This window comes from Polypterus senegalus, chromosome 13, assembly GCF_016835505.1.
Source record: "Polypterus senegalus isolate Bchr_013 chromosome 13, ASM1683550v1, whole genome shotgun sequence".
NCBI classification, from domain to species: Eukaryota; Metazoa; Chordata; class Cladistia; order Polypteriformes; family Polypteridae; genus Polypterus; species Polypterus senegalus.
The window spans coordinates 21,551,558-21,575,606 of NC_053166.1; the positions used below are offsets into that span (position 1 = coordinate 21,551,558).

At 39.2% G+C, this 24,049-nt stretch overlaps 1 protein-coding gene across 6 annotated transcripts in view; it reads right to left on the reverse strand.

The window, feature by feature from the left end:
- Positions 1 to 2,407: 2,407 nt before the first annotated feature.
- si:ch211-132g1.4 (pregnancy-specific beta-1-glycoprotein 4) overlaps positions 2,408 to 24,049 on the reverse strand; it is a 58,217-nt gene continuing 36,575 nt past the window's right edge. Inside the window, exons 2-9 of one of the 6 annotated variants that reach the window (XM_039775854.1) lie at positions 19,920 to 20,219; positions 17,157 to 17,201; positions 15,753 to 15,797; positions 14,498 to 14,599; positions 14,268 to 14,372; positions 10,081 to 10,185; positions 6,077 to 6,178; positions 2,408 to 3,389 (exon numbers count right to left, since the gene is read on the reverse strand). In XM_039775854.1, the coding sequence (XP_039631788.1) occupies positions 3,376 to 3,389; positions 6,077 to 6,178; positions 10,081 to 10,185; positions 14,268 to 14,372; positions 14,498 to 14,599; positions 15,753 to 15,797; positions 17,157 to 17,201; positions 19,920 to 20,219 (818 nt within the window). In that variant the 3' untranslated portion in view covers positions 2,408 to 3,375. Of the gene's footprint in view, positions 3,390 to 6,076; positions 6,179 to 10,080; positions 10,186 to 14,267; positions 14,373 to 14,497; positions 14,600 to 15,563; positions 15,798 to 16,967; positions 17,202 to 19,919; positions 20,220 to 24,049 lie in introns of all 6 variants that reach the window. The other 5 variants (XM_039775852.1, XM_039775851.1, XM_039775850.1 and 2 more) reach the window with 5 other exon arrangements.

Here is a 24,049-nt window from a genome sequence, read left to right on the forward strand (position 1 = left end):
TGTAGTTTCTCTAAATTAAAGGCCTATACTTGTAAGTGTAATAATGCTCCGTCTCATTTTATTTGCCATTTTCTTGCCATTATCACTAGAATATAGTAATGTCCAAGTAGCACTTCAGAGGGTGTATAATACTGCCTGTTCCAATACTACTTTAAGACAGATTGTGGGGTAATAAGTAATCAACAGAAGTTGGGACACCTGTGCAAATTGTGTGCTTCGACATGCAAGGCTTCTTTAACTTTAATTGCTGCAGAACATCTGTATGTTGTGTAGCCCTAGGCTCATGTAATAATCCCCTTGATAGTGTTTACTGGTACCTTGGAAAAGAATAATTATTATTATTTAGTCATGTTAAGCATGGAAGATGTATTCAGTTCAGTTATTGTGTTTGGTTAATAGAAATGCTTTACATTAAGGTTAATACATTCTGTAGTTTGGTTGTAATATACTGTGAACCATGAGCTTGGGCTTAAAGACAAACTTTGTTTTAAGTTATTGGGAGTTGAAGTGTCATGTCAGTGTTTCTGTAACGTGATTGAGTGGGCAAGAGGACAGGCGGGGCTCATACTAGGATAAGAGAATGACTACACGGAGACTTTAAAAAACAAATTGTTTGAGTTTTACATTGTGGCTGATGCTTTTGAGCTCCTGGTGGTGTACACACTACAACCTGTTGGACGCGAGGACAGGAAGAAGTCGTTGTCAAAGAAGCGGTGTCGTTCAGATTACCATTACAGGTAAACTAGCTTAGTTAGACTGCAAAGAGGCACTGTATACTTTGGTTAGCGCTCCAGGTGATGAAGGGAAATCCTGGCAGCTCCTCTGGCAACAAGGAAAAACAGCAAGTTTCACCTCATTTGGACGGACTAGCTCCTTTTCGCTTTCAGCGTTTTGCCATGAGTCTGCCTGCAGGACGACTCCATTGTTTTTCCACAGCTTGGAAGTGCTGTGTTTTTACAATGGACACTGACATTCACTCCGCGTATTTGTGAGTACTGTGACCTTTTATGTTGGCTCATTAGAGTGAACAGGCATTAACGTTTTTGGCCACAACGTTCCTGGGCATCCACCAGGCCTGCAACAACAGGGGTTTGTGTTAATATTATTTTTATTTTGTGTGGGCCCCTAAAGTTGTTAAGTTAAAGTGAGGTTTTAGTAATTAATTTAGCTCATATTATAGCTGTCTTATTGTATTTTCTTTAACAGTGGGATGTTTCAAGTGCTGGTAAAAGCAAAGAGTTAAAAGTCAATCATGGAGAATCCACTGAACAGGATCATCTCCAGACAGAGGAGCAGCTTCAGTGACAGACTGCTGTCACCATCCTGCTCCACTGACAGACTGAGGAGATCATTCCTCCTCCACACTATGCGACTCTTCAATTCCACCTGGGGTTTAAACGTTAACATTATACAAAGTTATTGTCTGTCTGTTATACCTTCATTGTTATCACTCTTTAATTTAATATTGTTTTTATTAGTATGCTCTTGCTGGAGTATGTGAATTTCCCCTTGGGATTAATAAAGTATCTATCTATCTTTCTATCTATCTATCTATCTATCTATCTATCTATCTATCTATCTATCTTATAATGCCTATCTATCTATCTATCTATCTATCTATCTATCTATCTATCTATCTATCTATCTATCTATCTATCTATCTATCTATAAGTACATTTATAAGGTTTAAGTACACTGCCTAAACCTGCATGTATTTGTTGTGAAGGGTAAATATACTGAAGTTTGTGTGAGTTTTCTAATTTCTTTAATCTATAATTTATGGGAATTTTGATTGGACTTAACTATAAATAGTTTTATTTCATTTTTTTAGATACTTTTCCGATTTAGTCAATAAATTTTGTTATATTTTGGGAACATGTTTGTATTGTGAATTGTTTTACAAGTTACTAATTGTGAAACAGATGGCTGCTTATTACTGGGGAGTAGATATTAGTTAAGGGATTCTAATTTATCCTCTAAAAACACATATTTAAAATTAAAGGGGTTTTCACAAATCAGCTCAGGGAAATAGAGTTTATGAACTTAGGGTGCTATCATATGGCTAAAGGGTAAAGAAATCGCTGCAGTTATAACCTATTATTTTTTTCCCTGATGAAGGTCCTGTTTTTCTCCTAACATAAACTTTAAATTTAGACCTCTGGTAGTTTACTGCTAACCTTTTAATCGTTTTAGGTCACTAATTGCATTTCCACTGCTTAAATTTGAAGAAAAAATGGAAAAACTGAGATGTTCTAAAAGTTTTCATTGGTAGTGTAGGAGTATTGCATTTTAAAAGATAAAGGCCTCAATGTGCCTGGGCATGGATTCCATATGTGGCTGAGACTGTACTGAAGTGCAGCAACATCACTTTTCTTCAACAAAATTCATCATGATGATGGCGGTTCAAAAATCTGTCTCAGAATCTGATCTGACATAAGTTGACAGTTGGGCTGAGCACTTTTGACTGACATGGCCATGATGTTTAGTTTTTTTAGGCCATCTAATTTGTTCAGTGACTACTGAGATGGATAACTGAATGAACAGAACCAGATACTGCAGATGCAAGGTGTCCAGTGAAGGAATGGGGCTTCTTTACGGACCTCATTGACAGTAACTACTGATGAGCTGCGACACAATAAGTGGGCACAGTGGGACTTTAAACAGCCAGGTTTTTACATAAGATTTTTTACACATGGCATTAAGATGACTTAAAGAAGTGCAACGAAGGGAAAAAAAAACTTTTAATAAATAAATACATAAAATACACAAACCCTCAAGGAATATCGGAAAGGAAATGATTCAGGCTAATGTATGCAGTTAACTCTGTACAGCTGAAAAAGCCTGCTTAAGGCCGAGTTCAGAAGCATCTTATAATGTGATCTTCTGGAGTTTATATTCCACCGGGATCACTGACACATCTAGTATCGCTAGAACAAAGACAGAAAATAAACGAAAACCTCTCCAGTGTGTTCATCAGAAGCAGTAGTCTTCCCAACAGTTCTTCGAAACTCAACCCTGAAAGTCGTAGAATATTCAAACAGCATAAATCCACAGATATTATTATTATTTGAATTTACTGTCGTGGGCATTGGTGCTTCTCAAAAATGCAAAACAGAATATGTACTGTATAATCTGTTTAGTAAAAGTCCTGGATTAAATTTTTATGTTAATGTAAAAAAACATTAAACACAATGAGTCCTCTGTTAGTTTTACAGTTTATGCAGAATAACCTGAAATTCCACTTTCTGAGGTTATTGTAATCGCTTTATCGTCCTTCTTGTCAGTATTCACATCTTCGCTTACGACCAGGAGCCTTCAGGAATTACAGAAAGCCACTGCTGTGTACTCCGGTAGCTGGGAGTTTGTGACATCCATTCATGAATGGGTACCTGAGTAAACAGAAGAAACATATGAGGTGACTGGCGTCCGGGCTATTTTAAATTGTAATTTGTATTTTTTCTATATTCTGCTATATGTTTTTGTCCTAGCTATGTGTCAGTTACTTAAATTTTGATTTGGAGAAAGACCTGTGCACACACACTCAAGTCTGTAATGACATTAAAGAGTCTTTTTCTGTTGATCAACGCCCAAAAAGCCAAATCAAATCCACTATGATTCAATGTTTTATAACAACAAAATGTAAAATTATTCCAAGCAGTGAATATTTTTTATAGTGTCACATTAGTCTGCTTGGGAGACAGCTGAAGGGTTCTGGTGATGGTAGTTACCAGCCAAACCAGGGCTGGCGCTGGCTATTAATGCCTTCTCTTTCCCTCCCTGTGAAGAACAGAAGATTGACAGCCATTCCACTGCAGACGTCACTTCTGCTGTCCACCCTCTTGGACCAACCCCTTCCTGCCTGGATCACAAATGACCTAAAGGTCGGCCATGTTTGAGTCAGTTCTGTATTAGACTCCTTTCTGAAAAGATGTTATCACTACCTTTTTAAAAAGATCATTACTTTGTTGATTTATTTTCACTATACAGGGTCACGGACATGCCTCAAACCTTTTTTTGTGTCTCTCAATAGGTTTTGTTTTACAGTTATCCCTCCTTGATAGGTGAAAATCCGCGAAGTAGAAACCACATGTTCATATGGTTATTTTTATATATTTTAAGCCCTTATAAACTCTCCCATACTGTTAATAAAAATTCCCCGCACAGTTATACAGCATAAACCCATTGTATTCTCTTACATATTAGGTAAGATTCATTAAAATTATGTATGTAAACACACTGTTTATATACAGTAAAACCTAAATATTATTTTAAAGATATCGAGTGTCTCCGATATCACATATGTTACAGCCATTACCATAGACAGGCCACCAGCAATAAATCCGTACAATACAAGAAAAATTGTATACAGTAAATGTGTGTGTACAGTGACACTAAACGTACGTACATGTACTAAGTACTGTAAGTAGAAAATTAATTATGGTTACTCACAAACAATGACACGATGACTTGTCCGATAATGACGAGTTTAGTTTTACTGCACAACAAAAGAGAGCGTTACAGCTCTTCTAAAGAAGCCACTTCAGGCGACTGTGTAGCACCACCGTTGTTTATCTGGTAGTCTTCAATCCAAATCCCTAAAGCAGATTCCATCCAGACTACTGCCTTATTATATCCACTTACAATTCGTTTTGCACCCTGTTTAAAAGGACACTGCGGCCATAGATCTTATATTCCTTTCCTACTTTTTAAATAAAAAAGAATCATAGCCTCATTGATGCCATAATGGTGTCCTACAGCGGTGTAGCTTTTCCCTTCCTTCAACATATCCAAAATGTTTATCTTTTTGGCAATCGTTAACATCTTCCGTTGGCGCTTGGGCACGGCCCCTAAAGCAGTAGCAGGAGCAGATCGTTTTGGAGCCATAATGAAGGGCTTGACTACGCACAAAGATAAACACAAAAGAGCACAAAAGTGAACTCTTTACACAGCGAAACACGTTGATGCTGAATGAGCGAGACGAGACTTCCTGGTTAACACCGCGGAATCGAATTCAGCGCTCCGCCGCTGAGCTATTCAGCACACAGGAACTTAACTGCGTGCTCTGATTGGTTAGCTTCTCAGCCATCCACCAATAGCATCCCTTGTATGAAATCAACTGGGCAAAACAACTGAGGAAGCATGTACAGGAAGTAAAAAGATCCATTGTCCGCAGAACCCGCGAAGCAGCGAAAAAGCTGCATTATATATTTAGATATGCTTACATATAAAATCCGCGATAGAGTGAAGCCGCGAAAGTCGAAGCGCGATATAGCGAGGGATTACTGTAAAGCGTTTCCTTTATTTTGTCATTTGCCTGAGCCGATAGGAATTTTGATATGATAGCCAGCAATGCAACTACTATATGGTGTCACACACATACAAATGGGAGGGACTGAATGAAAGTAGTTCCATGCCAGACCAGGGGGTGACAGAGTGCACTAACTCTTTCTCTCACTTCTCTGCAGAGCAGTTATGGGAAATTCGGCCTGGCCCTGATGACATCACTTCCGGTTCCGGGCTCTATAACATAACGTCCAGTTCCAGGTCCTATAACATCACATCTGGTTTCGGCCCCACTGATGATGTCATTTCTTGCCCCGGCCCCACTGATGATGTCACTTTTGGTCCCAGCCCCAATGACGATGACGTCACTTCCTCCGCTCTTCTTTAAAGCTGCCATCTTTGTGCCACCAAACCAGTTTTGCTTTGGACTCAAACCTGTACACAACTGTACACCATTGAAACCAATTTTCCAGCCAGGAAACAATATACGGGTGGCTGCCCCAAACCATTTTATGACTCTTGTCTATTCTTGTGACAATGGATTTTTACGTTCTCTTACAATAATAGAAATAATTAATAATAAAACGTTTTATTCCACTTTAACATTTAGGCACTAGTATGGTATCAGTACCATAATGATTTCACTGTGATTAACAACAGTCACAATTTTACAGGCACTCCAAAACCTGCCCATTTACAGTAACCACCCTAAACTTTGTAACCAACAGGTCATTCAATATCGTTATGAGAGGAAAACACACTTTAATCAGCAGAAGAATGTAGAGGAACCTACCATGTTCTGGGTTCTCTGTTGTCAACAGTAAAACATTTGAGACAGAAAGAACTTCCCTTCTCTTTGCATAACGACCCATTTCCACATATTCAGGCTCAAAATCTGCCAAAATCAAAGAAAAGTATAGCTTAGTTCAAATCAGGTTATAAATCACATGACACTGAACTTGCTAAGCCTAACTGGGTGAATCCCTCCATTTAGTTTTGGTTCTTGTTAATTAAATGCCCATCACCTCAGTAAGTGTCCTGCCTGACCCTATCAGTCCTCATACACAGCCAAATATCAAATTCCTTGTGTCGTCTCTTCTAAAGATGTCGAAGTAAACATTACTCTTTAGTTAATCAATAAAATATTTTGTAACTGTCCCAAAATAATTCAGTTAAGATCAGAGACAAACATTTTAGTGAAATAAAATATAAAACAGAAATAAAAAATGAGGAAAGTTAATAAATAATAATGTAAACATTAAATACAAGAGAAATAACGTAAGCCAGGGCAATGAGCCTGGCTGAGCCATAACAGTGCAGAACCCCACGTGTGTCTGCTGGTGTAAAGAACGGCCTGGCCAAGAGAGAGATGAAGACAACAGAGAGACAGACACTGTTCCATCAGAGAGACTCCATTCATCTGGGCATTGAAGACATCATCCGTGAATCAGCCAGAATGCTGAATTTAAAGACCACCCAAGAAGACAAGCTTTTAACTTTCTCGTATACAAATTATAGGAAAAGTATTCAGTTTCGAGATTTTAATGAATCTCAACGTATTAGACCTACCTGAGTCTGAAAATACAATTTTTGGGATTATGTCTGTGTGTCTGTTTGTCTGTGTGTGTATGTAAACACGATAACTTGAGAACTTAAGGTCAACCAAATTTTGCATACAGGTATTAGGTAACTTTCCAGGTATTTCCATTAACTTAAAGTGGTACTTTACCTGAATTGTTTCCGCTGAAATATTAAAAAAAAATAATTTCATATTATGGTATAACACCACATTCTTAACATTTTTTGTCTATTTGCATTTTTTCAAAAAATGACCGGTTTTTGAGATAATCACAAAGCAAACAAGGAAAAAAAAGTTGATAAGATACGCAAAAAAGGGAATAGGGGAAACTTTTTGTCTGTGGTATTCCGGTTGAGGTATCTGATTGAGGTGAAGTATCTAGATTACATTTCTTAAGGTTTCTATATGTTATCTTATTCACCACACGTACATACATAATGGTCAGAAAACTCTATGCCCTTAATGCCTACCTCACTAATATTTCATGTTTCTGTCTGCCTGTCATTAAGATCATTCCCTTACCTTTAAACTTATAGGGGGTGGAACAGAATCTTCAGTTATCTATGTTAAAGATAAGGTAAATGTGCCATAGACAATAACTCTTACAGCTTTTTATGTTATTCTGTTTCAATTAATACTGCTTTGCTTTTAAATTTCTACACTTTCTTTACATATCTTAACTGATAGAAGTAATAAAGGAGATATGGGGCACCTAATGTGGGGAAAATGCCATTTTCTTTCCAACAGGGTTAGCAGGTTGAGTGAAATATCAGAAGAAATGACCACACGGTGGAAGTTACGCCATGTTGGATGGTAAGAGGCATCTCCACCTTGTGTGGAGAGATTGCCACTTTCTTTCCAACAGGGTTAGCCGTCTTTGGGAGACATGGCAATAGAGGAGCACACAACCGAAGTTACACCATGCTGGATGGCAACAGGTAATGCCCAAGGTGAATCAGCCTTCATTTGTCTTGGTTATTTTCCAACATCAAGGTGTACTAGGCTTTATTTGGGGAAATTTGAAATGTTTGTCGGCATTTATGTGTCTAGATTATTCTCGAAGCCCAAAGTAGATATTATGGCTGAGTTATATCTTGGGATAATTTGGGGGTTGTTCATACTGAAGCTAGTGAGTTCCTGTATGGAGTGATGATGAGTGGTAGGGAATGCATCACTTATAATCAGTGCTTAAGTGCATAGTGTTTGAGTGTGTGTGTGTGTGTGTGTGCATCTTTCCATGTGTGTATGTTAAGCTAACCCATAACGATCTTGGTAAGTTCTGCTAACCGCACGGATAACACAATGACTCCAATGAGTAGTAGACTTGTCACTGTCTATATTCAGACGTTTTATAGACATGATTACGGAGGCTAATAAATATGATGTTAGGCTTCATATCGTGATGGGTGAAGTGCAAATCAACAGAGGTTATTCTTATGCTATAAAACATACAGTATTAGTGAAGCTTCATCTTAAATATTGCATGCTGTTTTTGTTTTCTTATTACAAAAAAGATGTAACTATACCAGAGAAAGACCAGAAAAAACTTTTGAAGACTATGGAGTAGGAGTTATTAGGAAGGATTGAAGGAGATTAACATTTTCAGTTTAAACACAACTGAGGACCACACAGTGGAAGTTACACAATGCTGGATGGTAAGAGGCTTTGTCTAAAAGGTGTATCAGCCTCCATTGGTCTTAGTTATTACCACGGACCAACGTGTGTCAGCCTTTTGATTAAGGCCATATTCCGGGAAACTGGGAAGGTGAATCAGCCTTTATCTGTCTAGATTGTTCTCTGGGAGCAAAATAGCCTTTAGGTGTGGGTTATATCTGGGGGGACACATTTATTGTTCATACTGAAGCTAACTTTAACTACAGATGTTAAACTGAGTATTCAAAATTAGTATGAGTGTTCAGCAGTACAGTGAATTCCATTTGTTAATTTACAGAGATTTTATCAATGGTGATAAGAAAATCTTAATGAATTTGCTTGAGTTCAGCAAGAATGCATAAATGTTTAGGAATTTTAGCAATGAAATGCATTGATGTCATTGGGGAGGGAGAAGCTGAACTAGTTTTGATTCGATTATAATGGTGCAATGAACATTTAAGTGTCCTTGAGGGCAAGGGAAGCCTCTACCAACTATGCTCAAACCGATTCCTGTGGCCAAAAATATGCCCTGAGTGGTAAGACTGTGTTCTCCTTTCTGCTATAAAATATTAGAAGAAAATTTTTAAATGTATGTAGGGAGCAAATATGGCTGGAGAACCGATCGGGTAGTAAGATTGTGTATGTGTGTATATACTGTAAACCATTCACACATGCACTAATCAGATTGGGCAGAGACATAAAGTGTGAGGCAGAGAACACTTGCAGTATGCAGACGTGAAAGTTCTGCACATGCGCAATGCAAATCGGGCAGGTAGTATAAATTGTGTAGTGACATCCCCATCCAACATTGGCTGCTATAACTCTGTGATGTCATTTTGGCCTTACAAAGCATCATGGGACACTGTGAAAAAAGAAAAATTGCCTAAGCGAGCCATGAGGCAAATTTTTGGGGCTGAATTCGTTGAACAACGTCAACAACGAACCTAGAAAATTCACTGCAAAGATCAACACTCTTCATGCAAAGAACCATAAATGTGCGGAGTAAATTATCAAGTGGTGTCCTGGATAATAATGCTTTGGAGACCTTCAAAACTCCACTGAATTACATTTTGCAAAAACTCAGGCAAACAGGTGTTAACAAGGCTGTGTTGCTGTTGTTCTTGTTAAAACTGGTTTTGATCTTCTTATGTAAAGGCAACCTACAAATGCAGTAGACTCTGGCTGTGAACCTCCAGAGCTCCACTCCAATGAGGAAGCTGTTGCTTTAAAATATGCATCAGTGGTAACATCTGGTTACACTATTGTCAAGATTAGGGTTGGGGAAGGGTTATCTGACTCAAGTCAAGTAAACCATGTGACAAAAGCTTACAGTCCAATTGGCTGTCCTGTGGAGTCATTGAATCGTGGAGGTGCAGAGGTCTGTGGCTGGACCCATCTCTCAAATTAGCCAAAATAATGTAGCGTACGCAGTTAAAACAGGAGGCTTTATTGGCTAAACTGATAATTTACAGTAAATCGAGCCCTACAAAGCAAGCGGGTGACATTTGAATAGTAGTCTTAAGAGTGTAAATTGGTATTTCTGTCCTTGAATCAGCACTACTTACTTTCATTTACCGTTCCTTCTTCTGGTCTTGTTTCAGACGGAGAACTGATTTTCTCTGTGCCACTTGAGGGACTTTTTTCCTGAAGTTTCATTTCAACGTATATGTCTTTAAAACATAAACAACATCCATTTAGAAAAATACCTGATCAAGTCATCTTTGAAAAGTCTCTGTGTCAAAGCTTAGGTCATAGCAACATAAAGGCCACACCGGGTCAGTTTTCTGTGAAGTCTGTAAGACCTATAAGGCACTTGTCATTTTCCTTCTCTCGTCTCTCCACTGGCTGAACTTCAAGTCATTGATGCGGGCCAACAGGTTAGTCAGTAGTTCAGCATTTGCTTATATGGTGGCACTTATTGTGTCCTATGCTCATTCCCACACACTCAGATCTGTTAATGAATGGTGTATGGTGATACCACATACTCGTGACATCAAAATAGTCAAAGTCTTGTGCAGGCCTCGCTGAGAGAATTTTTTTTTTGCCTATATGCATGAGCTGAGCACTGCTGTCATCAGCCAGCACTGGCAGCGTGGTAATATAATGATGGAGGACAGCCACACCAGTGAGAACACTCACAGTCCCACCATTTCTGGCTCCTTCCTCGTACCTACAGATCTCTTGATGCAGCAGTGCCAATAATAGTTGTGAAAACAGCAAAAACTAGCCATCTGGCTTTTTTTCGCCTTCTTGACCTAATCTTACACAGCTGACGAAAACTTTGTGATACATACAGGAAGGAGCTATTAGTGCATCCATATTTTTTAGTTTAATACTAGGATTAGTCTCATCTGGTGATGCAGATGACTTGTACACAAACGTATCAATGTGGGTATGAGTGCCGTTTCAGAGGACAGACACGTTCACATTACAGTTAGATACAGCAGGTCATGTGTACCGATGGTTGTAAACTTTCAAAATAGGCAAATCCGATCTGAGCAAAAAATCTAAATTGAGCAGTGAGGCTTGCAATGTTAACGTAGCATTAGTTCCTACGTTAAAACCTGTCGTAACTTTCTCAATCGATTTTTGCAAAATCTGCTTTATTACAAGTGTCAGACGTGTCAGAATATATATCAGCACATGTACTGTATAGTCAATCTGTAAAACGTTTTTTTTATTAATAGCTGCAATAAGCAGTAATGGCATGTGCCACACTAAATATTGCACAGTTTTCTTCAAAAAATGTTCACATAATAATGTAACACTTCTTAAGCATACAGAACAGAGAGATCTAATGCATTTTACACATAACAATAATAATAAGAAGAAGAACAAAAAGAATGAGAAGTTATTAGTGGATCACAAATTAAATTAACATATACATTATTTAAAATAAACATTGAAATTATGATTCACCCATGTGGAAAGTAACTTTCATTCAACCACAGCAATGTACAGTGCAGAGCAACGATGTCTAGTGCTATTCTGATTTCTAGAAATGTTAATTTATTACATTTTTTTTTGGGTGTTCTGTTGTTTGATGATCCATCCATCCATCCATCCTCTTCCGCTTATCCGAGGTCGGGTCGCGGGTGCAGAAGCTTGAGAAGAGAGGCCCAGACTTCCCTGTCCCCGGCCACTTCTTCTAGGAGAATCCGGGAGAATCCCAAGGCGTTCCCAGACCAGCCGGGAGACATAGTCCCTCCAGTGTGTCTGTTTGATGATGATGATTTTTATTATTATTATTACTAGGGGGCTTTGCTCGCCAACCCCTTCACCCACCAGCGCTATGTGCCGTTGTGAAGAGGGGATCTGAACGCACCACAAGGAGACGTGGTCGCTCCTCCAAAACCCCTCTTAAGCAGTGATACAATGGGAAACAAATACAGTTGTTTTTTTAACCTCCTCTTTGCTCGATCAGCTGCTGGATTGCTGCTGATCTGCATTTTGTGCGGTGCTTCAGACATTTAAAAGCCTGTACAGCATCTGTCCTTTTGTCTCACTGCCTCATCTCTCTTTTCCCCCAGACATCATCAAACACTATTGAATCTGTTTTCGCTGTTCCGTTATTCCACCGAGTAATTTTTTCCATTTGTTTGCGCTAATGCAATCTTTACTATCCTTTTTTTGAGACTTTCGAATTTTCCTACTTTCATTATCTTTAACCTGCTCTGCATGCGTAACTCACCAACGTTTTGGAATTCTTTACAACATTGTGCTTTGTCTTTTTCCGTCCCTGGGCGTGGTTAAATCTCTTGGCACAAAGTCTAGTCTCGCGGGACGGTCTGATTATTACTTTCCTTATTTTCAGAATTTGCACATAGATTATTTTTGTTCTTTTTTACTTTCCTTTTTGCATTCTTTTCTCTCCAACACTTTTGGATCTCTTTTGGACGTGCTGCTCTTTCTTCTTCACTTAGTAGTTGACATGTCATCTAGAACATATAAAATTTTTACGAGCTGAGAGCACAGGAAGTGTGTCTGCCAAAAGGATTCCAACATCTGAGATGACCGTCGTCTTGTTTGAAAATGCTTGTAAGTAGGGTGTGACTTGCAAAAGTCACCGTCTCACACAACTTGCTTCCAAAAGTTGCAAGTATGACATGACTTGACCGTCTCGTGGGACGTGAAAGTCTCTCTCTGGCTCTCTTCAAAAGATCACAACTTGTCACAGGAAAAAAGTCTTGTCTCGTCCCAAGATTCTTTTTTATAATACAGGGATTATTATTATTTTTATTGTTGTTGTTTTTCTTTCCTGAACAAAATCATGAAGGCTGTCTGGAATGGACTGAGTATTATTAATGGACTCACACAATTCAAGCAACCAGGGCTAGAAGGGAATGTGGACAAAACTAACATCCTGAACCAATTTTTTTTAATAGATTTTCCCTCACACTGCCACCTTTTTCCAATGACCAGTCGTCCCACACCTTCCCTACTACGTCAACACTTCCTACCATGCCAACTGGAATGGCCAGTGACACGTCCATGTTCTGTCCTTAACTGAACACCAAGTAAGGAGACAACTGAGAAAGCTACACACAAGAAAAATGGCAGGACCAGATGAAGCCAATCCTCAAGTTCTTAAGGCCTGTGCTGACCAACTTTGTGGTGTTCAGTCTGTTCCTAAGGCTTCAGAAAGTGCCACTGCTCTGGAAAAGAGGTGTCTCTTCACGTAATGGCTTCAGACTAGTGACACTTATGTCTCAAATCATGAAGACCTTTGAGAGGCTGGTCCTAGACTATATGATTTCTCTTGTGGTAGACCACCTGGACCTACAACAGTCTATCTATCAGAAAAAGATTGGAGTGGCGGATGCAGTTTTCTACCTCCTCGACAAGGCTTATTCTCACCTGAGCAAAACTGAAAGCACTGTGACGATTATGTTTTTTGATTTCACCAGCGCCTTCAGTACCATCCAGCCATCCCTGTTAAGGGATAAACTCAGAGATATGCAGGTGGACAAGCCTGTGATGTCTTAGATAATGGACTCTCTGTCGGCCAGACCGCACTTTGTGTATTTCTGATATGGATTTGATCAACACTGGAGCTGCACAAGGAACAGTCCTGTCTCCTTTTCATATCGTCAAAAGATCTGTGTAAGAATTTCATTTTCTTTTCTTGGAAACTTGAGTGTTAGGTCAGCATGGCAGTGACAAACTTTCACAAATAAAGATACAAGCTGTTGCTGTACGCTCAGGGGATTTCACAATTGTATCACCGGTATGACTCTAATTTTGTATATTTATACAATAGCATACTTGTTGTCACTCCCTAAGCATTAAGCTCCATTGACAACTTATATTTTTTTTTTTTCAAGAGTGCACAATGGAAGGTGAAAGAACAACAGGGTCTATCCAAAGTCTATCTAAGGGATATAAGCAAGTAGAAAGAGGGGCATCTCCCCTGTTTAGCATGCACAGAAGAGGAAAGAGATGTGATTGAAGGAACACTTATGACGAACACAATAGACTGTATGGGAGAGGTTCACCTCCTCAGTGATAGCTTACATCTTTACCGTATTCAGCTGACTTGTTCATAAAACAGAAACCACAACATGGCTTAATTTAACAAAGCTGAACTAAGACGGCAAAAATTGGAATGCTTGAATGAGGAAGGGCAGTGGAAAAACAGTGACATACGTGATATGGCAGGTGTCCCCAGGTCCTTTTCAGCAGTAGGCTTTACCCTCTAACAAAGCAAAAGATGTTCTACAAAAGTAGTACTGACAAAGATCTCCATTCTTACCGTCATCTGCTATGTAAATGTTGGGTTGCGCCTTTACTGCAGTAGAAGTTTCTTTCGGGCATCTTTTATTTTTCAGTATGTTTGCATTCTTTAAGATGCACGTTCCTTTATTAATTGAAAAGAAAAAATACACTTTAAAGTTGCAGTTCCTTAGTAATTGTTCTTGATTCTTCGTTTATTTCTGTTTTGCTGTTCCCAGCATCTGTATGAAAACAAAAGCCCATTCTCACCTGCATGGAACTTCCCTTTTAGTGCTCCACAGAATAAAAGCAGTAAGATCGCAGAGAACGTAACAATGCCACTCGTCATCTTTATTACTTTCGTCCGATGACCTGTGATTTGACAAGAATATATAATTAACTTTATGCATTTGTGCTATAGAAGATATCATTTTTAAATATTGCATCAATCGCCCATATGCCCATTTTTAGACTGTCCACTTTGTGGTTGTGGAGTTGTGAGGAGTACAGATGCTGTATCTGTGAGAAAAGACATTGAGCGCATGTGTGTTTTCATTTATGTGAGTGAACAGATGCAGGAGCCATATTGTATCGTGTGTGTATTAGAGTGTGGGTGCACATACTCATATATGTGTTTTAGTTTATGTTCAGAAGTTTGTGTTGGAACGTGTGTGTGTGCAAGTTAGAATTTGTAATTGTGAGCATGGGCTTTTGTGTGTACTCTTTAAGTCTGTGTCTCTGAGTATCATTGTGACCACATCTTTGCTAGCACTGGTTACTACTTTGTATATATCTTTGTGGGTGTGTCTTTTATAATGTGGGTTTCTGTGCATTTTTGTAGACTTGCCTTTTATAGCTCTGGTTCCTGTTCATTTTTGTGTGTGTGTCTTTTATAGTCTGGGATCCTATGCAATTTTGTGTCGGCATGTCCTTTATAGTGTGGGAGCCTGTGCGTCTTTGTGGACGTGTCTTTTTTAGCATTGGTTCCTGTATATATTTGTAGGCGTGTCTTTTATAACTTTAGTTCCTGTGCGTCTTTGTGGGCGTGTCTTTTAGAGCATTGGTTCCTGTATATTTCTATGGGCGTGTCTTTTGTAGTATTTGATCCTGTGTATCTTTGTGGGTGTTTCTTTTATAACTTTAGTTCCTGTGTATCTTTGTGGGTGTGTCTTTTTCAGTGTGGGTGCCCATGCATGTTTGTTGGGTGATTACGGATCTGAGGATTCGACGTGTGTGTCTTTGCGCTTACATAAACCTGGAAGTAAGAGTATGAATTTCAACTGTGTCAAATTTTGATAAACTCCAGAGACATTGCCTCACAAGTCTAATGGCTTACCTAAGCACAGTAAATTGATAGGATCGCTTAATTCACGGCTGATTTTATTTTCACCAAAACAGTATATTTTTCCAGTAACATTTCTATCTACTGTGAGATTGAAGCTGCTACTGACCACAGAGCCATTTAAAATCCACCCAAATGACACATTGTCTCCTTTCTCTGATGAGCACAACAGAGTCATTTTACCTTCTCCGGTATGGCAAGTTGTCACCAAAGGTTTAGAAACCGGATCTGGAAAACAGAAGTAGTTTTAAAGATTTGTACAATTATTTTGATGTATAAAAATAACATCATATATTTATATAGCATTTTCAAATATTGCATCAATCGCCCATATGCCCATTTTTAGACTGTCCACTTTGTGGTTGTGGAGTTGTGAGGAGTACAGATACTGTACTGTGAGAATCGACATTGAGCGCATGTGTGTTTATTTATGTGAGTGAACAGATGCAGGAGCCATATTGTATCATGTGTATATGAGAGTGTGGGTGCACACTCATATATGTGTTTTAGTTTATGTTCAGAATTTTGTGTTGGAACGTGTGTGTGTGCATGTTTGAATTTGTAATTGTGAGTATGGGCTTTTGTGTGTACTCTTTAAGTCTGTGTCTCTGAGTATCATTGTGACCACATCTTTGCTAGCACTGGTTACTATATATCTTTGTGGGCGTGTCTTTTATAGCATTGGTTTCTGTATATTTTTGTGGGTGTGTCTTTTATAGCTTTGCTTCCTGTATCTTTGTGGGTGTGTCTTTTATAGTGTGGGTTTCTGTGCATTTTTGTAGACTTGCCTTTTATAGCACTGGTTCCAGTTCATTTCTGTTTGTGTGTCTTTTATAGTCTGGGATCCTATGCAATTTTGTGTCGGCATGTCCTTTATAGTGTGGGAGCCTGTGCGTCTTTGTGGACGTGTCTTTTTTAGCATTGGTTCCTGTATATATTTGTAGGCGTGTCTTTTATAACTTTAGTTCCTGTGCGTCTTTGTGGGCGTGTCTTTTAGAGCATTGGTTCCTGTATATTTCTATGGGCTTGTCTTTTATAACTTTAGTTCCTGTGTATCTTTGTGGGTGTGTCTTTTATAGCATTGGTTTCTGTATATTTTTGTGGGTGTATCTTTTATAGTGTGGGTTCCTGTGTATCTTTGTGGGTGTGTCTTTTATAACTTTAGTTCCTATATATATTTGTGGCCGTGTCTTTTATAATTTTAGTTCCTGCGTATCTTTGTGGGTGTGTCTTTTTCAGTGTCGGTGCCCATGCATGTTTGTTTGGGTGATTACGGATGTGAGGATTCGACGTGTGTGTCTTTGCGCTTACATAAACTTGGAAGTAAGAGTATGAATTTCAACTGTGTCAGATTTTGATAAACTCCAGAGACATTGCCTCACAAGTCTAATGGCTTACCTAAGCACAGTAAATTGACAGGATCGCTTAATTCACGGCTGATTTTATTTTCACCAAAACAGTATATTTTTCCAGTAGCATTTCTTTCTACTGTGTGATTGCAGCTGCTACTGACCACAGAGCCATTTAAAATCCACCCAAATGACAAATTGTCTCCTTTCTCTGACGAGCACGACAAAGTCATTTTACCTTCTCCGGTATGGCAACCTGTCACCAAAGGTTTTGAAACCGGATCTGGAAAACAGAAGTAGTTTTAAAGATTTGTAGAATTATTTTGATGTATAAAAATAACATCATTTATTTACATAGCATATTTAACATGTAGTTTAAATAAATGAATAATCAGAATATGAATAAATAAAACAAAGAATACATAAATAAACACTTACGTGATACAGACAAACAAGTAACAGATAAAGCAGAGTTCTTAATTAGGAAATAAATTACAAAATTAATTGAAGACACATAATACTGAGGTCAGCAAATGGCTAAGAACTGTTGAAGACAACATCATCCGAGGTTCAAATGTAAGTAAGAACTTTTTAGGCACTTTCCACAGTTGTGGTGAAAAGTTTACACGCACTCAAGTGGCAGACATGATGTATGTCAGAGAAGCACTGGGCCTTCAGTAAGTAACTGAATGATTATGGAATGATTGTACAATACACGTCTTTATTACAAAAACGAGCAGAATTTTAGAACACAGCTTGGAATTTATTGTGGGTTTTTTGAAACCATTACAGGGTTCAAAATATATATACAAGTGCATATACAGGGTGGAGCATAAAGATCTCCCACATTTTGAGGGAGAACTGTGCGGGCTGTAGTGGGGGAGAGAGGTGTGGTAGGTCAGGCTCTACTGTTTTCAGTACCCATCATGAGTTGGACCGGTGAACATCGGGCTTTGTTGTTCAAACGTATTATGAGAACAATTATTCTGTGATAGCGACGCAAAGAGTTTTCCGTACAAGTTTTGCACTCGGTTGAAATGCATCTGTACCAGATCGGAAAACGATTTTACTGTTGATTTCTAAACTTCGTGCAACTGGGTCCACACTGAAAACAAAATCACCTGGCAGACGTAAGACCATTAGAATGGCACAAAATGTGGAAGCGGTAAGAGTATCCATTCGACAATCGCCAAGGCGTTCTGCTCATAAGCATACCATGGCACTGAGGATATCAAGTCGGAGTTTGAGGAGGATTCTGCATGCCGATTTAAAACTGCATCCTTACAAAATCATGTTGGCTCAAGAATTAAGTGAGAGAGATCATGAGGATTTGAAGGAAAGGATCAGACAGGAAATCAACGCCATTCCGCCTGAGATGATGCGAAGATTGATGGAGAACTTCCGTGAACGTCTTCAGCAATGTATTACCAACGATGGCCGCCATTTGTCTGATATGATTTTTAAAACCCATTAAAACAAAACTGATTTTTATGTACTTTTCAGAAATATATACAATTTTGTTTAGATAGCTTTGTTAATTTTTTATACCCCTTCAAAATGTGCCCCTCCCTGTATTATTAATTAAGCGGTGTTGGCAGTTCCAAAATTTGTTTTACCTTGGTGCCTCTTCACTGTTTGTTAGCAATGATGATTAACTACAGTTGGTATCTACTCTATGATTGTTTGACAGTACTCAATGGATTGACCAACACGTGGAACAATGGCAAAGTCGCAGGAGCTCAAGACAGACTTAAGATTGAGGATCATAGATTTACACAAGCCCTTTCTAAAGAACATCCGATTCCATGATCATCAATTCCAACAATTGTTTGTAAGTAGAAGTTATTTAGATCTGCAGTCACTTTGCCAAAATCTTAAAGAAGATCCAAACTGCTACCCTCAGTTGGATGAAAAGAACCACCAAGACAGGTCTGCCATGAACTGGAAGCTACTGGAAGCTGCTGGAACACCAATATCACTGTCACCAGTCAAAGCAGCTTCTATATCACCATGGGTTAAGAGGCTGCCACCCAAGAAAAAGTCTCTGCTCAAAAACTGACATCTTCAAGCTCCATTAAAGTTTGCAGCTGATCACATGGATAAAAAAAAAAGCTTGCTGATGAGACTAAGAGTGAGTTGACATAACTGATAATATGTGGACTGTGCTTAAAAATCAGCTCGGCTCCATAAAACCAACACATTTGGCTGAATTCAACCAATTCTGATAGAAGAATGGTCAAATATCCAACTAGAATTCTTGCGTGAAGCGTGTTGATGGCAACCAGAACCATCTGATCGAGGTGAAGCTTTCTAGGGAACATTTAACCAAAAAGTAGGTGTGTTGTAGGTCTATGTTTGAACCTGTGTGTACAATTTTGACTTTTTTTCGGAAAATCCATAATAAAATAAAACCTGTAAGCTAAGTTTCTGATTTTTTTTATTTGTAGTACTAGGGTTTTGTACTGTGTTAGCTATTATGAATGTAGTGAGTAGTGAAGCAAAATGACCCATTTTCTTGGCTAACTAAAAAGATTACAATATGCAAGCTTTAGATGCAACTCAGGCTTCTTCTTCAGGAAAGATGTAATGTAATGAGTTTTATTTGTAATGTAGGACAGACAAGAATTATCCATTTAGTCATTTTTTAAAGATTAGTAAAAAATTTTTTTCAATATAAAACCTGTCAATGAATACACATCCTTCTAGTCTATTAAATTATAAAAATGTAGTACTTTTCATCTGTCGAACGTTTCTCTCATCACAACTCATAGAGATCAGGATTTTTCGAGCTGGAGTGTAACAGAGAGGTTTTGAACTCCTTCCTTATTATGCTGATTTCAGCAGTAATAATAATTAGGAAAAAGCGAAGTTGGGTGATAATAATGTAAATAAAGCTGGCACTCTGCTACAGTGCATGCAGTGAACAAGACTAATAAACACAGCATATTGATCAAAGTAAAAAAGAGCAAATGGAGGAAGCTGGGACTGCAGACGTACTCACCTAGTATCTCTACATGGATTCTTTCCTGATTAACTAACCTCCCTTCTTTGTCATGGGCTTCATGCATATAGAGTCCAGAGTCATTTTTGCTGACATTTTCCAGCTTGATGGTTCCATTCAGAAAAAGCTGTGCTCTCTGATCATACGCCCCATAGTAAAACACATTATTGTTCTTGAATTTTGCTAAATACTCTTGATCTTTTCTCCATGAAAAAGTAAAGGCATTAGTGAGTTGACGTGAAGGATGCAGTAAGATGTCTTCTTGCGTTCCTCCATATATTGTGGTATCTTCTGAGCTCACTGAAAAGAAGAAGAAAACAGAAAAAAAAAAAATTTACATTTGAAAGTTTTGCATTTGAAGGTTTGGAAATTAAAAGTATCAAAAGTGAAAGCCTTTTGATGGCTTTGATTTGTTATTGTTCAATGGCATCATTTTGTTTTGCGTTTATAATATCCAGTGCACTCTGCAGAGATCTGCGTTCACTTTGACATTCAAGGGTCTTTTCTTTTTGTTGTTGATCAGTTTTAAAAAAGTCAAATGAAATCCACTGTTGTTTAACAATAGAAGGTGAATACGACGACAACAACAGTTCATTTCTTATATAACCCAAAACCACATATGGAATGCCTCAATGGGCTTTAACTGACCCTTTTTTGACAGCCCCCCTGCCCAGGCTTGACTCCTTAAGAAGAAAAGAAACAATTCCAAAAAAAAAACGTTGTAGGGGTGAAAAAAAAAGGGAAGAAATCTTGGGAAAGGCAATCCAGAGAGAGACCCCCTTCCAGGTAGGTTGGGCATGCAATAGGTGTCAAAAAACGAGGTAAATATAATACACAAAACAGAATACAATTAATCCTCTTCACAGAGCTAGAGGTCCAATCTATCATGGCCACCTCAGAAATACAATACAAGAGTCCAAATGGCTTTGTTTGTGCACAACGCTCCTCAGCAAGTGCAGGCCCAGAGCACGGCGACAACTCTGAAGGCAAAATGCAAGAACAGATTATACCACTCTCGACATACAGAATTATCACATATAGAGGTACAGAGCTGTTCAAATACATCAAACCGAAGTAGAAACTAATTAACATAAAGGAAAAACACCAATATCTGCCCATCCATAGGTGTCCATACATACAGTGTGTCACTGGGAGTGTGTAGCAGATGTGGCTTCTAGTGGTAATACAGGGGAAGGTTTTAGTCTGACACTGCCACTACCACAATCTCCATGTCCCTTTAGAATGGAAGAGAACAATCTGGAATATTTCTGATGTCACGTCTGCTCTTTGATGTTTATTAGCCCCACCCCTCCTGCTTCCTCAGCTACTTAAACAATCGTCTGACTGGGTGCAGCCATTATTGTGGACCTAGTTTCTGAAGAGGATGAATCTCATTTTTTATTCTAACACACCGATATTCCCTTTCTTAAAACAGGACATTAAATGTGGTGGCATCGGCAGACCAACTCTTTTTTCCTTTCCTTCTCGTTTACTCATACAGTTTATGTATATACACTGTATATCTCTGTAAATAAAATCATTTGTTTGCTTGCTATTTATACAAAACTATTTTAATTGATTTTTATAAAATTTTGACTGTGCCTTGCCATTGATCCCACTTATATGGGTGATACTGTATGCCGTTTCTGGAAAAGGAGTCATAATAGGAAGGGGCAACTTAAAAAACAGTGCAAACACAGGGACTGCAAATCTCATCAGGTAGCACAAGTGCACTGGGACAAGGATATCATTATCAATGTGAATTTCCCCTTAGGGATTAATAAAGTATCTATCTATCTATCTATCTATCTATCTATCTATCTATCTATCTATCTATCTATCTATCTATCATATAGTGCGTTTCCTATCTATCTAAAAATACATTTATAAGGTTTAAGTACACTGCCTGAACCTGTATGTATTTGTTGTGAAAGGTTGCTTTGCTAAGGAAGCTGCCTTTTTATTTAATCCACGGGTTCTCCGCTGTTTTATTGTTCGTTTATTACGATCATTATAGTTCTCTTTATATATCACGTTGTCAGTTCAGCACTCTGGTTGTAATATGATGAAGCTGCGCGAGCTCCCTCTTGAGAATGCAACGTATAGTTGTCCAGGAGAAAAGCAATCTTGCCTGAAATCAATGGCAACCTTTTGTAGGCTCTGTCCCTGAGACTTCTTACTTCTCATCGCGAAGCAGAGCCTTACTGGAAATTGGAGGCATCTGAATTGAAATGGGAGATCAGAGGGTGTAACGGGGATGCGAGGAATACATTAAGTGTGGAGAAACCCTAGAGAAAGCGTGTATATTAACTTGTGGATTTTTCTGTGAGTATTTGGTGGCAGCGTGACGAAGTTGCTTCCGCAAGACCGCGTTAGCTGTGGAGCGCAGCTCAGAGCATATTCTTTTCCTACCTTGTCAATTGTGTATTTTTTGAACAGGTTTGATGCATGGACGTGATCACTCGTACTGCGTTCAGTCAGTTCACGTGAGCTGCTCTCTTGTGTGATGTTGCGATGTCCACGGCTTTATTTAATGTTAGCTAAGACCCAGCACTTAAAAGTTTTTTGCAACAGCAATTTTAACTCCGTTACAAAGTGATCCAAAGTCTCGTTTATACCTCGTGTCTTCTCATTAAACTTGTATCTCGCCAATAAAGTATTCAGCGTTTTTGTTCAGCGCTCTTTGGAGCTCTTCCTTCTTTTCTACGTACTGCGGTCACAGTCAGTTCACGTGATTACGTGGGAGGTATGATGATGTCACACGCAGCCCCGCCCCCCCATGGCCGTCAAGCTAAAGTTCATTACAGTATATGGAGAAAAATAGGTTCCAGTTATGACCATTACGCGTAGAATTTTGAAATGAAACTTTTGTAAGTAAGCTGTAAGGAATGAGCCTGCCAAATTTCAGCCTTCTACCTACACGGGAAGTTGGAGAATTAGTGAGTGAGTGAGTGAGTGAGTGAGTGAGTGAGTCAGTGAGGGCTTTGCCTTTTATTAGTATAGATATAAACATATATATTTTGATGGGTGGCCTCAATGCCAACTGGATGGAGAGACTGGGGGAGAGAACATTTCCAGGGCACTACACACCCCTGGGATGCTAGAGGGCAGCCTTCCTGAGCATTTGTGGCACCACAGATTCCCGCATGGCATGCCAGGACTTGGTGTTTGGTACAGCCCTGTTGGGTTCCATGGGGGCTGCCAAGAGGGAGCTGCAGCACCCTACAATGGACTTCCACTACACCTGGGAGTGATTCCAGGTAAAACGGCTGAGGCGCTCACACTGAGGTTCACCCTCTCAAAGCCTCTTCGACTTTCGCTGCCTTCTACGGTGAGTCCTCCATACTGCCAGTCACTCCAACTCCTAGAAACCGATCAGCTGGAGTGACCACTTCTTTCTGCCCCCAAGTGTCAGCCAAACACTCATTCCAGGGCCTCTCCTCCCTGCTGCTTGCCTTCACCTGCGAGGCTGCTCTTCCTGCTCACTCGCTCGCTCACACCCACACCAGTTGTTTTCTTCTCCTGCCTTCCTCTTTCTCTAACCTCCGTTCTGTCTTTGATCTTTTTCCCCCCCTCTAGACTCGCGCTTCTCCTTTTTATAATGGGGACGTGGCACAGGTGTGCCAATTAGCGATTACGGACACGGACTACCCTGCACCTGTGCACTTCAGGACGGAAATGCCAACACCCGTATCGCGCCTAGGAACCCCTCAGGCCATACTACCACGTCCCCTTCTTAAGCAGTGAACACGGCGATTATTTATTTAAAAAAATTGGCAATTCGTTTAGAGCCACAGACACACTATATCACAGCCACACACACCAGCTGACAGGGTGAAACTGGCCAGAAAGATGTGAAAGACAACTCAGGCAGGACATTTTAAAATGCTGACATTTGCTGAATCAATATATGGCCAGAGTAACCAATGCCTACTGTCTGCAGAAGCCATGAGAACAGAGGAAGGTGTTGGAAGTTGCGCATACCTGGCAAATAAGTAAATATGTGAGTGTTTATGATGAAGTGGGTCCATCACGAATGCACAAGCCAACCAAATGCTGCTCCCCCCTTGCCAGACCAGGGTTGTATAGTCATTATCCTCCCACTGAAGACTGAATGACGACTGTACGTT